The sequence below is a fragment of the Prunus mume genome, linkage group LG1, assembly GCF_029339155.1.
Source record: "Prunus mume cultivar Tortuosa linkage group LG1, ASM2933915v1, whole genome shotgun sequence".
NCBI classification, from domain to species: Eukaryota; Viridiplantae; Streptophyta; class Magnoliopsida; order Rosales; family Rosaceae; genus Prunus; species Prunus mume.
In genome coordinates this window covers 12,406,647-12,419,955 of record NC_142698.1, presented here as the reverse complement: position 1 = coordinate 12,419,955, position 13,309 = coordinate 12,406,647, and the positions used below count along the sequence as shown (strand labels likewise).

The window sequence follows — 13,309 nt, the reverse complement described above, 5'->3', positions numbered from 1 at the left end:
TGCGCTTCTCTTCAAAATTTACAAGACTTTTCAACAATAACATTACCTCTCAATCAAATGGTACATATGAAGTCTCTACACCCAAATTGGGTTTCAGCTCTCCTTAGACCACAAAAGAAAAAAAATGACACATAAAAAGAGTAAAAGAGAGTTAAGAAAAGAAACTGAATCCACCTACTCTACTCACCCACTCAAGACATAAAACCCATCTCTCCACTAGTGAGAAGAAGCTATGTATTCTTTGTCATTTTACACTATTTTATAGAGTACTTATTTGTACTGGGATAGCACGTCAGCCTCAATGAATGTTGAGCTAGAATTGACCAAACCTATATATTCAAGAGGTTCCATATATACAGTGATAATGTTGAGCTGTTGTGAACATTAGCTTAGCTGGTTCTGGCGGTGTTGGTGGGACAATATATAATAGCTTACATGTTCAGTTAATGTTGTTCAAACATTACGTAACTGAGCCTGCCAAATTTCATTGTATTCATTTCTTGCACACACACCTATTGTTGTAGTAAAAATTGGCTCAAAATGTATAACGTAATGTGTGTTCGTTACTATGCATGTAGAACTCATAATGTATCAACGGTTGAGAGTCGCCTACTTGCACGCACATAATTAACACAATCACAAATCATTACAACAAACCTCGAATACACAAAATTCAATACACGTAAATGGACTGAACAATTACATCAAACCTCAAATATAACAACGTCAATACAAGTAGTGAAAAAAAAAACAAAAAAAAAACATACCATTTCATAAAGTCTCAAATACAATTATATCAATCATTGTGAAGGTTTTGCTTATCATCTTTTGCGAAAGAGAAAAAACATTGTCAAGGGTTTACTGTTTTCGTAGTTACTAGAAAGCATTTGGAGTCCCACCTGTGCATGATAGCTCTACCCGTCTCTATATGGCCATGGGAGGAACACGATGATCTGACAACATGAACGCATGCATAACAGATAAGTAAATTTAATGGATGTGACAAATAACACATAATTTGAAGAAATATGGCCATCCAAATTCTATATCCACAAAACATGTGATTTCTTATCTAGGTTGTAGAAATACAGCTGGATCATCATCATATATATATATATATATATATGATGATCCAATTTCAGTTTCCTGCACACCATTCTGTGAATGCAAAACACATCCAACATCCAATTTAGAGTGCAAAGGCTAAAGTTGGCGTGTAATTTTCTGGTTTTACTTCGGTGTGAATGCAAACATTTTCGCATCCTTGAATTAGTACATTGCTCTATCGGAGTGGTAGTTTGAGTTCGGACTAGCACTAGCCATTCCAAGCACAAACACCTAAACCTGATACGCTGCACACTAGCCACTTTTAAGCGCACACACTACCAGTCCGAGCTTGCACCGAAGAGAAACTAGTCATCGTGACTACCCTTGTTGTGGGTTAAATTACTTGACATTACTTGGTTATGGCCCAAAGATCCATTTCCAAATTTGCTCTGCAATAGATCATCAGATCTTTGGGCTAGTTTCACATTCAAGTGGCCCATTGTGTAAGCAATCAAAATCTCATGGAAGTTGGACAAAATCCTTTAACTACCAGAACCAACCCTAGATGCTCTCCCTGAGTCCTTTTCTTTCTTTGTTGTGTGCCCTGCAAGGACTGGCTAGGTTGAAATGGTTAATATCTTCCAAATTGAGTATGGAGATATTTATGGATGGGATGAGCACGTTGAAAGTGGACGAGGGGCACATGTCGCTTTTGTATTTGTTTTCCAAAACCGTTCACAAAGAAAAAGATTTTGATTTTGCTAGGTTTTATTTCCCAAACCCAACTTGATCTATGGGCTATAGTAAAATCTGAAAATTACCTGTCCCCAATCCAATTATCAAATTTTCAATGGCAATGAATTTCAAAATTTATCCCACTTTCACAAAGTGGAGGAACAAATCTACAGCCTAACAGTTAGAGATTCTTTTCAAAATAATTAACTTATCTTTCTTCTCTTAATGATTACGGTTTCATTCCTTATTATTTAAGTAGGAGCTCTTATATTCCTGTCAATAACAATGTGATATGTGTGCCGAAGTTTTTCTTTTTGTGTTTTTTATAAATTATTTTTACATATGTGTCAAATTATGATTCGCAGAAAAAATGAATATCTCTTTACTGAAAATGAGACAAGCAGTATCCTCGTTGTAATTCTAGTTCTCACTCTCTTATTATATTTTCTTTTGCAACAACAATATTAGATAAAATAAAAAAATACAAAATCTGTAATCCCAGTTGACGACTTGGCAAGAAACATCTAGAGAGATGGCCTAATTCTGAATTTTGTATGGCAATATATATATTCATGATTTGACATCTTAAAGTGACCCAAACAGCAAAAACATTATGCTGGATAGACTTAAATTGTGTTGGTGAATAAAATAATATAATCCCACTTGAAAGGTGGGATTTTCCTATTGGGGCAGCTGAGTGGACAAGAAGTTGCTCTCAACCATCATTAACAGAGCCTTATATTAATTTTAAAAAAATTTATAAGCTGGTGAATTATATGGAAACCCACTCAATCTTGCCCCGTATTTAGTGGTGACCCCATAATTAATTACTCATTTTAATTTCAACCGAAATCGTTATTTTTTAAGGAAATTCACTATTATATCCAATATATGAACCCAAATTATAAAAAAACCTATATGAAATAAACTTTAGAAAGACACCCAAAGCCTATTTACAACATAACAAAAAAAAATTTAATTTCTTTTAAATTACAAAACTATCATTGATTTCTTAAAACAAACCCAACTCAAAAACCTCATAAAAAAGCTCAAAACACTCAATAGGGCATCAAAGTAATTTAATAATCAAAATTAAATTCAATAGGGCCAGTTGTCAATTTTTTGAGTTTGTTTATAAAAATTAAACAGTGTAGGGTTTATTTATAATTTTAACGTTAAGAATAGGTATATGACTAAATATCTCTATTTTTTATTCCTCAGTTCCTCTATATAAAGCAGCATACTCTCCCCAAAAAAAACCACCTCACAATCACTCTTCATCTATTTCCACTTGGGTTTTTCTGACGAAATTGAACCTCTAAACTACCACAAACCCTTTGCTCAAAAATCAAAGTTGTATACAAGTTTATATTCAAAAACCTTTGCTTTAGCTAGTAGTAACAAGTTTTGAAATGAAGGTGGTGGCATTCTTTTTGGTTGTGATGTTCATGGCCAGCTATTGCTTGGCAGCAGTGCCAAGGAGGGCTATGTTGGGACGAACGTATGGACAAAAAGAGCAGCCACACCGGCATGTCGAAAGCGGAAAACCCATGGAAAAGAGTATTGGAAAGTACCCAGGAAGCAGTTTAGACAACCACAATATCGACAACCACCACAGCATACCTAGACAGCATTACAATGACCCCAATGGCTCTTCTCAAGAAGATGGTGGTGATGGTGGAATTGGGTAAATAAAAGCTGGTCCTGCATGGATGGGAAATCCTATATGATGTTAGTTTGGTGTGAACACTAGTTATTAGTTCTACTTGGGCTTTGGTATATTCTCCTACAAGCTTTTGTATGGATGGTGATTTGCGCTTTGCCTGTTATCTTATAAAAATTATCTGGTACGGTCTGGAGTCCGACAGCGATTTATATAGTTGAATTGTGTTATAGTCAGTCGCCTGTGCGTGTGTGAATAATTCCTGACCATATCATATAAATGGTGAGAAATTGCCTCTGTGTGTGTGTGTGTTCGTATGTATATAAATGTTGCAGTTGAATTTTTCATTTCCTTGCTTCTTTGTTTTGAGTGTTGATGCAAGAGAAAAATTGAAATCCAAAAATGAATACCCTTCCGCAGGATTTCACGCAAAATTCAACTCCTCAAAGCAACCCATTTACAAATGGCATCAATGATGTCACGAGTTACCTATACCATATTTGAAAACATTACCGGGAAAAATCGCAACTGTCAGCGATTATAACGCCTCTAAATAACTTGTTATAGGTAACCACTAGCACATTTAGAGCCAAAAACACAACTAATACCTGATCAAACAGAGCATGCAGCCATGGTTTTGAAACTATCCAAAGTAAATTCCTAGAAAGGCGAAGGGGTGTGTTCAATAATGTCAAATACAAACTACTCTTGCTTGAGCATACCTAAACATCTCAAAAAGCTATTACAACAGAAAATTTGGCCCAACTGGTGCAGAGAGCTTGTAATCATTATTTTTTTTTTCCTGAGGATCCAATTGCTCCATGTTAAGAACAGAAGATTGTTGACGAGAAAAGAGGCTTTTTACAACTAAACTTCGGTACATTCCTGACTATTGATTTACTGCAACAGGGATATTGAACTTCAAGATCGATTCTTCCTTCGGACATACTTTCTGATTAGATCAGATGAAGCACTTTTACTGGGAGTAGGAAGTATGGGAGGGGCAAACTTCTTGCCACGCTGCCTAGGATATGGGTGTACTGTCGCCAGCTCACGGACACGGCGTACCAAAGACTTTGGTAAGGCTCGCATCTCCTTTTGCTCAACCTGTGTCAACCAAACCATCTAGACAAATTTAGTTTGCATGACAGTTTCACATACCCAAAATATAAAAATATAAACAGATAGAAATCTAGCCTCTTTCTTCATTTTCTTTCCACAGCTAGCTCTTAAAAGATTTCTCCATTTGTCCTGCAGCGTGCACAAGTAGCAAAGAGAATTAGAAATTAAAACACAAAGACACCTGTTTAATTGAAATCCAGTTTCTCTCCGGTACAGCACAAAATGGAGAAAGCCAGTAAAAATCTGGACCATAGATTGCTTGTCAGGCCTTCATGGGCCTGTCCCCAATTCAGGGGGCCCTGCCCCTTTGAGTGGTTCGGATTGAAGAACTGGCCCTCTCCATTTTCTGTGCAAATGGAGAGCATACTATTCCCTTTGTTAGAGAACGGCAATGTACCCTGAGATCTATTGGCGTGCGATAAGCAGAAGACGAAAAGAGAACCCTCTTAATATCTGTCCATCGTCCAACTCCATATTCAGAAATACCATCAACCAATGTCGTCACCTCAGAGAGAGTCCACATCCTTTGATGCTTCCTTCGATCGTGCTTTCTAGATCTTTTTTTTGGTACATGGTCATCTTCGGACTCAGATGTAATAGGTTGCTCATCGGACTCAAGCGCCTGTGCAGAATAATACAGACAATTAAACTTCTGAAACCATGGCATTACACGACTGAAAGAGGAAAAACACAGTACTACTGATAATCCTAATTGTCTAAAGAAAGAAAAAAATAATACACACTGATTTCTATGTTTTTTTTCCTTTCCAGTCAATGAACATCACAATAGCTGTGCCCTTCAATGCAAAGCAAAGAACGCCATCACCCAGAGGGTAGATCCAAAAAAAAAGTTTTGCAACCTAAGAAACAGGTTGCAACATGTATCCTGAAATCAACAGATTTTAAAACTACAGAAATGCAGCAACACATTCTCTACAAAAGATGCAGAATATAATAGGTAACTCACTGCTAACGCAACACTATTTAACAAGCACCAAGGAACAATAGACTCACAGTCTAGTCCTTACATTCTCCAAGTCTACATGAAAAATACACAGCAATCTGCAGATGGCTATGAATAATCTCACATTTTTTCAGAGGGTGATCCAGAGACAACGGTGCCTCATGGACCACCTGTCATACTTAAATTTCACTGTTTATCAGACTAGCACTACTGATAAGGTAAATTAAAGCAAACATGGAAAGAGAAACAACCATACAACTGGAGAGAAGGGAAAAGAAAAAGGGAGTTTTCTTCTAAATAATTTAAATGTTGAAGGAATAAATACGTGCAGGGTTGAAACTTTTCCTACCAAAATTGATGCATGCTTCTTTGCAAGTTTTCTTTGAGTCCTAAATTCGGCCAGTGTCTGGTTTTCAGAAATTGAATCCTCCTCAGGAACTGATGACAATATCCCAGGACTCATATGATGATGTTCATTCTGACATCTGACCTTTGAGCGATCCTGCGTAGCAGTAAGAGCAGAACAATTTTCCCTCTCGTTGGAATCTTTTGACTTCTTACCAGAAAATTCCTCAATATATCTCAAAGTAGGCTTACGCAGTCTTTTTTCCTTACAAAAAGCACCAAGTTTGGTTGCTTCAACAGAGAGCTTCTCATTTTCACCAGACACTATTTCCTTTACTAAAGTCTTTTCATCATTATCTAACTCAAGATTTTGTAAATTGATTGAAGCAGGATAGACATTGCCTTCAACAGGTGTTCGACGTCTTTTTTTCCGCCTGAAGCCACCATGAAACTCATGAGTTACTGCCTTGTCAATAGAATTATTCTTGCATTCAAATTCTTGAATAGTAACAGTTGACGATTCAGATATCCCAACAGCACCGTTACTACTGCCACTTAATCGTGGAGACTGACTTTCAGAACTTGAGTTCCCCAAATGTGATTTTTCACAAGGACCAAAACCCAGTTCAGAAGCTTTTCCTGTAAATCCAATATCTGCAATTGGAAGGAGAAAAAAAAAAGCATCAGAAAACAAAAGGAAAGAGAAAGCACACCGTAAATGTCACTATTAACCAGACAATATAGACAAACTTTCACCTAAAAGATAATCATCACAAGGGCTTGCAAGACCATTTATCGCATGAATATCCTCCACTTCATCAACTTCGTCCAACAAGCCGTCAAGAACCTACTAAATCACTATCTCATCAAAAGTGCAATCACCACAAATAACTTAGCAGTAAATATATACAGCATTCCCTAAAACTGTCATATCAAGTAATATAGAGAAACGATGCGACCTAAAACTTAAAGGGAAGCTAATTTTCACAAAGAGAAGAAGAATGTACAGAATAACTCTGACATAATATAAATCTATCCATAAAGTTAAATACATACTCCAAATTCTAATTCATCGTATCTTCCCCGAGGATGAGCAGAATGCAATCCACCTTATGAAGGGAAAAAAATATACGGGATTAGAATGATAACAGAAGTGATTCCAAAATTTTATTTGACAGAATGAAACCAAAAACCTTTGTAGAGTCACTCGAATTCAGTTACCAATAAATAAATTTTGAATAAAAATCATTTGGAATGTATTCTATCATCAAAGAAACAAGATTTCATTACATGCAAGTGTCAGATGTTAAAAACCCCTAATATGATCTTTTTCTTCTATTATATTTTGCTTTTTTCAGCAAGAGGATCTTCCTCAGGGGTGGAAGAATTTCAGTCTAGGGATCAAAGGTCAAGAAATCCAATAATACATGTCAAAACTGTTCATGACAATGTACATAAGGTGCTCCCCAGGTACTTGGGAAATTTCCTATACTTCAAATTAGAGGAATAAAAAATCCTACAACAAAAGGACTTGATATAATACTTTAACTAATAAGGGCGCTAGAAACAAGAATGGTAGCATTTAGTAGTATTACCACTGTATGTATTAAGCCCAAAGTCATATCCACAGGAAAAATCTTCAACATCCACGCACTTTCCTGCATTCTCCTTGCCACAGCATAAGACACCATCTACCGTAACATATTCACTTTTAGGTTCTGCTAGTAAATGCTCAATGGTTTCAGTTTCATCTTCTAATGCAGGAGCAAAAGAACCTTCTACTTTCACCTATGAAAAATTGAAAAATAGAAGAAATTTTTTTTTATACCAGTGGCTATCCCAAGCAAGGAACTAAAGGAGGATTAAATTTAATTACTGAGACCAAGCATCAACTGTTAATCAATAATTAATGTTAAATAGTAGTGACAAGAATAGCAACTAAGAGGCCTAGCATTTCAAGAAATTCAGAAAAGATGGCAAAGTCTATATGAAGAACCAGAGCCATGTACAGTGCACATAAGCATGACGATAAAGGCAATTCCTAAAAAAACTGATAAATCCTCACCCTCTGGGATTTCATGTTGACGAACTTGTTACGCGAGTGTGCTTCATGATCCATTTCATATTATGCATCCAACACAGATCCTATAATTTCACGCATTCATCAGTTCGGTTGTACCAAAAAGAACCCAGATGGACAAACTATACAGATTTCATTAATCAACAGAGTACATCAATATGACAACAGAAAGGATATAAGTAGCTATTCCAAGCTACCAGAGATCGCTTTTCAATTAATACGTTCAGTCTCCTTCACATTTTGATTATTGTCCACATAGCCTGTTCATGTCTACAAATTTGTACTAACTTATGAAACCATGCTAGTTATTGTAGCCACCTGGATTGCATTTCATATGGAAAAGAATATCAAATGGTTTGCAGTCACTCGAATTTGCAATTGCACGATCAATACAGAGGAATTAATGAACTTTAGTTCAAGATTATAGAATCACGGCAAAGGGGCCAATTGCATGGTTCAATATTGATTGATGCATTATCACCAGCAGCCATGTTAGTGATTGGACATAGTAGGGAACGGCGCATGCCCTTGATGAACTTGCTTGCATATGTTTTAGAATTTAAAAGAAAAACACACAAGGATAAGCGAGTAGCCATCCAAATTAGGATCTGCATAACGCAGATTAATACCAGTCTATAAATAGAAATGCAGATAAGAGACAGGCCTTGTAATTAAACGTTTTCTTGTCCAAAGAAAAGAGATTTCATATGTTTTGATCAGTTATTCAGAACGTGAAGGAAGAAAAAAAAACTATAAATAATTATAAAATGCAATCCAATGCAAAGCACCCTAAATACCAAAAAAAAAAAACCAAAAAAAAAAGGAAAAAAAAAAGCGAAATCTCAGGTTGAGCAGTAAACAGTATGTAGCTGTATACTTCAGCTAAGCTCAAAAAAATAAAACATAAAAAGATGAAGAAAAAAAATCTAGTGAAAGCAAAGTTTATCCGCAACTCTTGCTTCGTTTTCTCAGCAGCCAAACAGTAAGCAAAAAAGTAGATCAGAAAACGAGTTTAAAGTAGAAACAGTACCTCATTAATGAGTACGGAAGCCCTAATGAGCTGAAAGCTTGCCGATCTGCGATCTCAGAGAAGATAAAAATTGAAAAATCAAGATAAATGGAGATCTAGCAGAATCTAGAGAGCAGAGATCTGACCTGAGTGAGTGAGAGAGAGAGAGAGAGAGAGAGAGAGACGCCAGAGAAATTCGTGCGAATGTTCGAAACCGAAGAGCCTCAAAACCGCCAAAAAGCGACACGAAATGGAGGAGATAGAGGGAAATATGAGTAAATGGATGAATGTGAAAAATGGGGGTGTTTCGTCATTTTCGTTTAATTTCTCGCTCTGCTGCTCACAAAGAAATAAAAACGCTTCAAGGTGCGTTTCAAGTCCGCCGTGACCTACAACGACACGTGGACGACATTAAAATGGGGTTGTTGCGTTTGTGGTCATCCACGTTATGACTCTTTTGACGGCGTTATGAATTTGAACCCCACCTGTGAACGCCATAATTTGTCTTTGAAAAGGGTATGCTGCGTGAGTTAGGTTGGTTTGTGAAAAGGGCACGCCTTATGTGAGTTAGGTCGGTTGATTTAGATTGGTCTCGTATCAATGACTCATTGTCTATAATTACACTTAGCAAAGTGTATCTAATTTGACATTTTTTTTAATTTTTTGAACCTAAAAATCTGACATTAAGTTGTGATGTTAAAAAGAGGTTTTACAGTTCATAAGGTAATCATAGACCATTTCGCCTTCCCTTCTCAAAAAGGACAGATTATACTTCCCACCATTACCTTTTACCCATAAAGCATGATAATTGATTCGCGGAAAGGGAAAGTGAGGTTCGCTAGATTGGATGGATAGCAATAGTCACAATACCCCTAACGATAGGCTTTGGAAAATGATTTTTAAAAAAAACTTTAGATGTGACAGGAGAGCAAATTTAGTTATGTCTACATGTGGTCAAGTTGCAGGCAGGGGCCTTAGTTGATCGATCCTGTCCTATTCCTACAAGGGCAGATTGCTCTCCAGTTTTAATGCCACTTACCACAACAGTTGAAAATCAAATCTCTGTCCATTTCGGTCCCTAAAGAAGACAATAATATCTAGCAACTGTAAAATTAAAAAAAACTTGAAAGTTATTTGTTATTGGTCACATGATGGTAAGAGCGAGCCTGGAAATGGTATTTCATGAAGTCGATGCAGAGCAGCAGAATCATTTCTGCTTGCATCTATATATCCCCTTTTTTATACAAACAAACTGATGGATTCACAAAACTCTTAACTTTCATTCTTCCTCAACCATGTTTCATTGTTTTTAGATTTACACAGAAATCGAAAAATGACATCAGAAGCAAGGCATTGGTTACAGTTTTCCTTGCTTCCATTCTCCTGTAACTAGTAGCACGATTCTAGATTTACCCTCTCTGGAATTTCAAGTAATCAAGATGACAAAGAGGAAGTTTACAACTTTTGAAATCTATGATTGTGCTGCTTGGTCTGCCACAGGATCGCCATTGGCTGTCAAGCCTCGGATCTTAACATCGTAGTAAACTTCTTCGACTCTTCTTAGGTCATACTTCATACCTGCCACAGGTGACACAGTATTTCATGCAAATGGAATGCAAAAGTAATATGAAAAATTATGAGGCTTGCAAGGATTGAAACTTGAAAGGAAAAGAGAAACATCAAGAAGTATAGTCACAATGAGTAGCATACCATCAAATGTCTTGCGCAAAAAGTCATTCCGAAGATTAAGCATGCGGAAGCCTGCATGAAGATCTGTCAAAAATTTCAGCACCTTTCTTGGGCAGTCATAGTCCCCAGCTGTCACTTGGTTAACCACATACCTCGGCTGCAGCAATGTATTGTATAATGAGCCTACTTCAATACAAAGCTATCAATTATTTTCATGACATGCGGAATGGCATGTCAATCAATGTGCTTTCACCTCATGAATTTTCTCAGTTGACGCACAATGACATCCTTATCCGACCACAAAAAAGACATCCTTCTAGATATACACCCTAGGTCTCTGTATCCAACTCTATACCTATTCAAGTATAAACTTTTCATATTTTCTTATCAATTTAAATTTTTGCTGGTATTAAATTCTAGACAACAATCGAAACATTTTGAGGCAGTTTGAACAAGTACAAAAAAGCAAGCTATCACAATTGCAGAATACTACTTACCAATTCCTTGGACATGAAACAAATACCTGCAACAGCAGGAAAAAAAAAAATCACATCAGCGTCTAACTTAACCAAGAGAAACCAGCAGCGATAATAATCTATGCAAGTAAGCCTACTGGACTCCTCACAATGGTTTAGATATACACACCCTACAATTGACTCCCACACAATTTGAATGAGGTGCTGTTAAGGAGATTTAAAATTATATTATTTGCACCTTGGATAGAAGGTAATGAAACCATGAAATATATATCTAAGAATCAAAATCTTGTGCCTTTCCAGATTATCACAAAACAACATTGTATCAACAGATAACTTTTTTGACTTGTTTCACAGCAACATCACTCTTATGCAATCATGTATAAAGAAATCTTACAACACTCACCAACAAGATAGTCTTCAACATCCAGACCAAACTCTGAATCGTTCACTGCAAAATTGGAAATAACTCATATTAGAAACTAAAGATATTACACTGCAATTAAGACTAAATTATTTAAACCAAAAACATAACACATTATAAACAGTCATGGATCTCGTGGGTTGTAATTGACATCATTACATCACATGACCCTGCCTCAAGGTTTTTCAACTAAAATCAGATCATAGAAGATTTTGGTGTTTTGGTTACCATTGCTATTTGAATCTTTGTTTCTACATTGCATTGGACTCAGATTAAGATCAATCTGAAGCCTGATTGTTAAATCAATGGTTAAAAAGCATGATCATGGCTGCTCTTCTAATGATGAAAAAGTACCCCGACCCATTGGTTGAAATCTGATTGTCAACCATATTACGCATTTCATTTCACAAAATTGACACCTAAATATATAGTGTCTTGGCAAAATCAAAATTCCAAAAAAAAAAAAAAGAAGAAGCTCATATTAGACAAAAATACAAACATTTCACCATAAAGAAACAATAACAGAGAGTAGAAACGGACACCCAAGTTTTTCCTTAGCTTCAGTGTGCAGCAAAAGAGCCCCTGTCTCTAACCAATGCATAAAAGCGAGCAGAGAAACCACAGTCTGTGTCTCCGTCTTCCAATCACCATGATATCTAAACACAAACCACATCAATCAAGCCAGTCCCAAAACCAAACCACAAATTAAAATTCCAACAATGCCCCTGTTTCACTTCACTAACCTATAGTATTGCCCAGGAGACTCGAGCACAATCTTAGCGAGTCGATTGTAGAGCTCCTTCAGCACACCAATCTGAGTCAAGGGCTTCTCCAAAACCTCTGATTCAAATTAAAACCAGAAAATAAAAAACAAACAAAATGTAATTTATAAATTACATATATTTATCAAGGAAAATCCTTTTCTACATTTCACATGAACTGAAATTACCAGGAGTTGAACGAGACTGGTGGACTAAGAGAAGGCTCGAGTGAATGAGCCTTGTGGTGGACTCGATCTCCATAACCACAGTTCGAATGCGCTCGCGCAAGGTTCCAGACTCTTCGAGCTGCGCTCGGAAGTCCTCGAACTGCTTCTCCAGCAGGGGAGCCGCGTGAGCTTCACCGCCCGGCATGGATGCAGAGGAGTGAGTGGGGGAGAGCGAGCGAAACGTTTGGGCTCTGATGGACGTAGGTGAGGGAGGGATGAGGAGTGTAAGACAACGAGGGAGGAAATTAGAGGGAAGGTTAGGGTTAGGGTTTAGGGAGCGGAAGAGCGTACAATAAACGTTTCGAAACGCTGATTTCATATTCATTTGTCCTTTTTCGTTTCGTGGGTTTTTCTGTTGTTCATAGATACGCGTTTCGCGCGCAAAATGCGTGTATGTTGCTCAGTTTGGTGGCTGTAATTTTATTTTCTTTCAATTTGGTCACTGTATTTGGTTTTCTAAATAGTTTTAGTGAGGTAATTACTTAGATAAAATCCAAATTTTCAATTCGGGAAAAGTAATCTGTTATTTTCGAACAAAAATGTTATTTTGAGATTGATTTGAAAAGAATGCAGCACAATCACACATGACATAAGTGAATCCCGATAATGCTTTGTGAACACCACATACATAAAGGCCCAAGATTCGACCTAATATTGCTCTTAATTGACTTCGCATTTACAATAGTTGATAGAAAGATTTCTCATCAGGCTTTGGAGTTAGATCACGTAATAAATAAGAGTGGAGTAATGAGTTAGAATTAGAGTAC

The 13,309-nt window shown here is 36.8% G+C and overlaps 2 protein-coding genes across 5 annotated transcripts; both read right to left on the bottom strand.

Annotated features, from left to right (window-relative positions):
• Positions 1-4,080: 4,080 nt before the first annotated feature.
• Positions 4,081-9,293, bottom strand: TRFL8 (TRF-like 8). 3 transcript variants are annotated; one of them, XM_008245737.3, is made up of 10 exons: positions 9,112-9,293; positions 8,987-9,032; positions 7,942-8,021; positions 7,472-7,664; positions 6,933-6,985; positions 6,633-6,723; positions 5,881-6,530; positions 4,965-5,189; positions 4,643-4,696; positions 4,081-4,552 (listed from the first exon to the last, which is right to left on the bottom strand). In XM_008245737.3, the coding sequence occupies exons 3-10, from the start codon at positions 7,993-7,995 to the stop codon at positions 4,367-4,369; spliced, it is 1,506 nt and encodes a 501-aa protein (XP_008243959.2). In that variant the 5' UTR covers positions 7,996-8,021; positions 8,987-9,032; positions 9,112-9,293; the 3' UTR covers positions 4,081-4,366. The 3 variants fall into 3 exon arrangements, with proteins under 3 accessions (XP_008243959.2, XP_008243960.2, XP_088899935.1); XM_008245738.3 differs by having other exon boundaries at positions 7,475-7,664; XM_089043809.1 differs by having other exon boundaries at positions 8,987-9,126.
• A 930-nt stretch (positions 9,294-10,223) lies between these two features.
• Positions 10,224-12,912, bottom strand: LOC103342150 (Translin family protein). 2 transcript variants are annotated; one of them, XM_016796706.2, is made up of 7 exons: positions 12,504-12,912; positions 12,298-12,394; positions 12,095-12,210; positions 11,537-11,581; positions 11,152-11,177; positions 10,676-10,738; positions 10,224-10,543 (listed from the first exon to the last, which is right to left on the bottom strand). In XM_016796706.2, exons 1-7 carry the CDS (start codon positions 12,865-12,867, stop codon positions 10,538-10,540), a joined length of 717 nt encoding a protein of 238 aa, XP_016652192.2. In that variant the 5' UTR covers positions 12,868-12,912; the 3' UTR covers positions 10,224-10,537. The 2 variants fall into 2 exon arrangements, with proteins under 2 accessions (XP_016652192.2, XP_008243962.2); XM_008245740.2 differs by having other exon boundaries at positions 10,676-10,811; positions 12,504-12,907.
• Between the last annotated feature and the right edge of the window lie 397 nt (positions 12,913-13,309).

Bases quoted from the DNA above. Each gene is read 5' to 3' on its own strand.
- LOC103342150 (XM_008245740.2), bottom strand. From the start codon at position 12,867: ATGAATATGAAATCAGCGTTTCGAAACGTTTATTGTACGCTCTTCCGC. The intron at 12,211-12,297 runs GTTAGTGAAGTG...GTTTGTGTTTAG, and splicing joins TCTCCTGGGCAATACTATAG to ATATCATGGTGATTGGAAGA. The intron at 10,544-10,675 runs GTATGCTACTCA...CACCTGTGGCAG, and splicing joins TTTGCGCAAGACATTTGATG to GTATGAAGTATGACCTAAGA.
- TRFL8 (XM_008245737.3), bottom strand. From the start codon at position 7,995: ATGGATCATGAAGCACACTCGCGTAACAAGTTCGTCAACATGAAATCC. The intron at 6,986-7,471 runs GTAATACTACTA...TCCCTTCATAAG, and splicing joins TGGGCTTAATACATACAGTG to GTGGATTGCATTCTGCTCAT. The intron at 4,553-4,642 runs GCTAGATTTCTA...TGGTTGACACAG, and splicing joins GAAAGAAAATGAAGAAAGAG to GTTGAGCAAAAGGAGATGCG.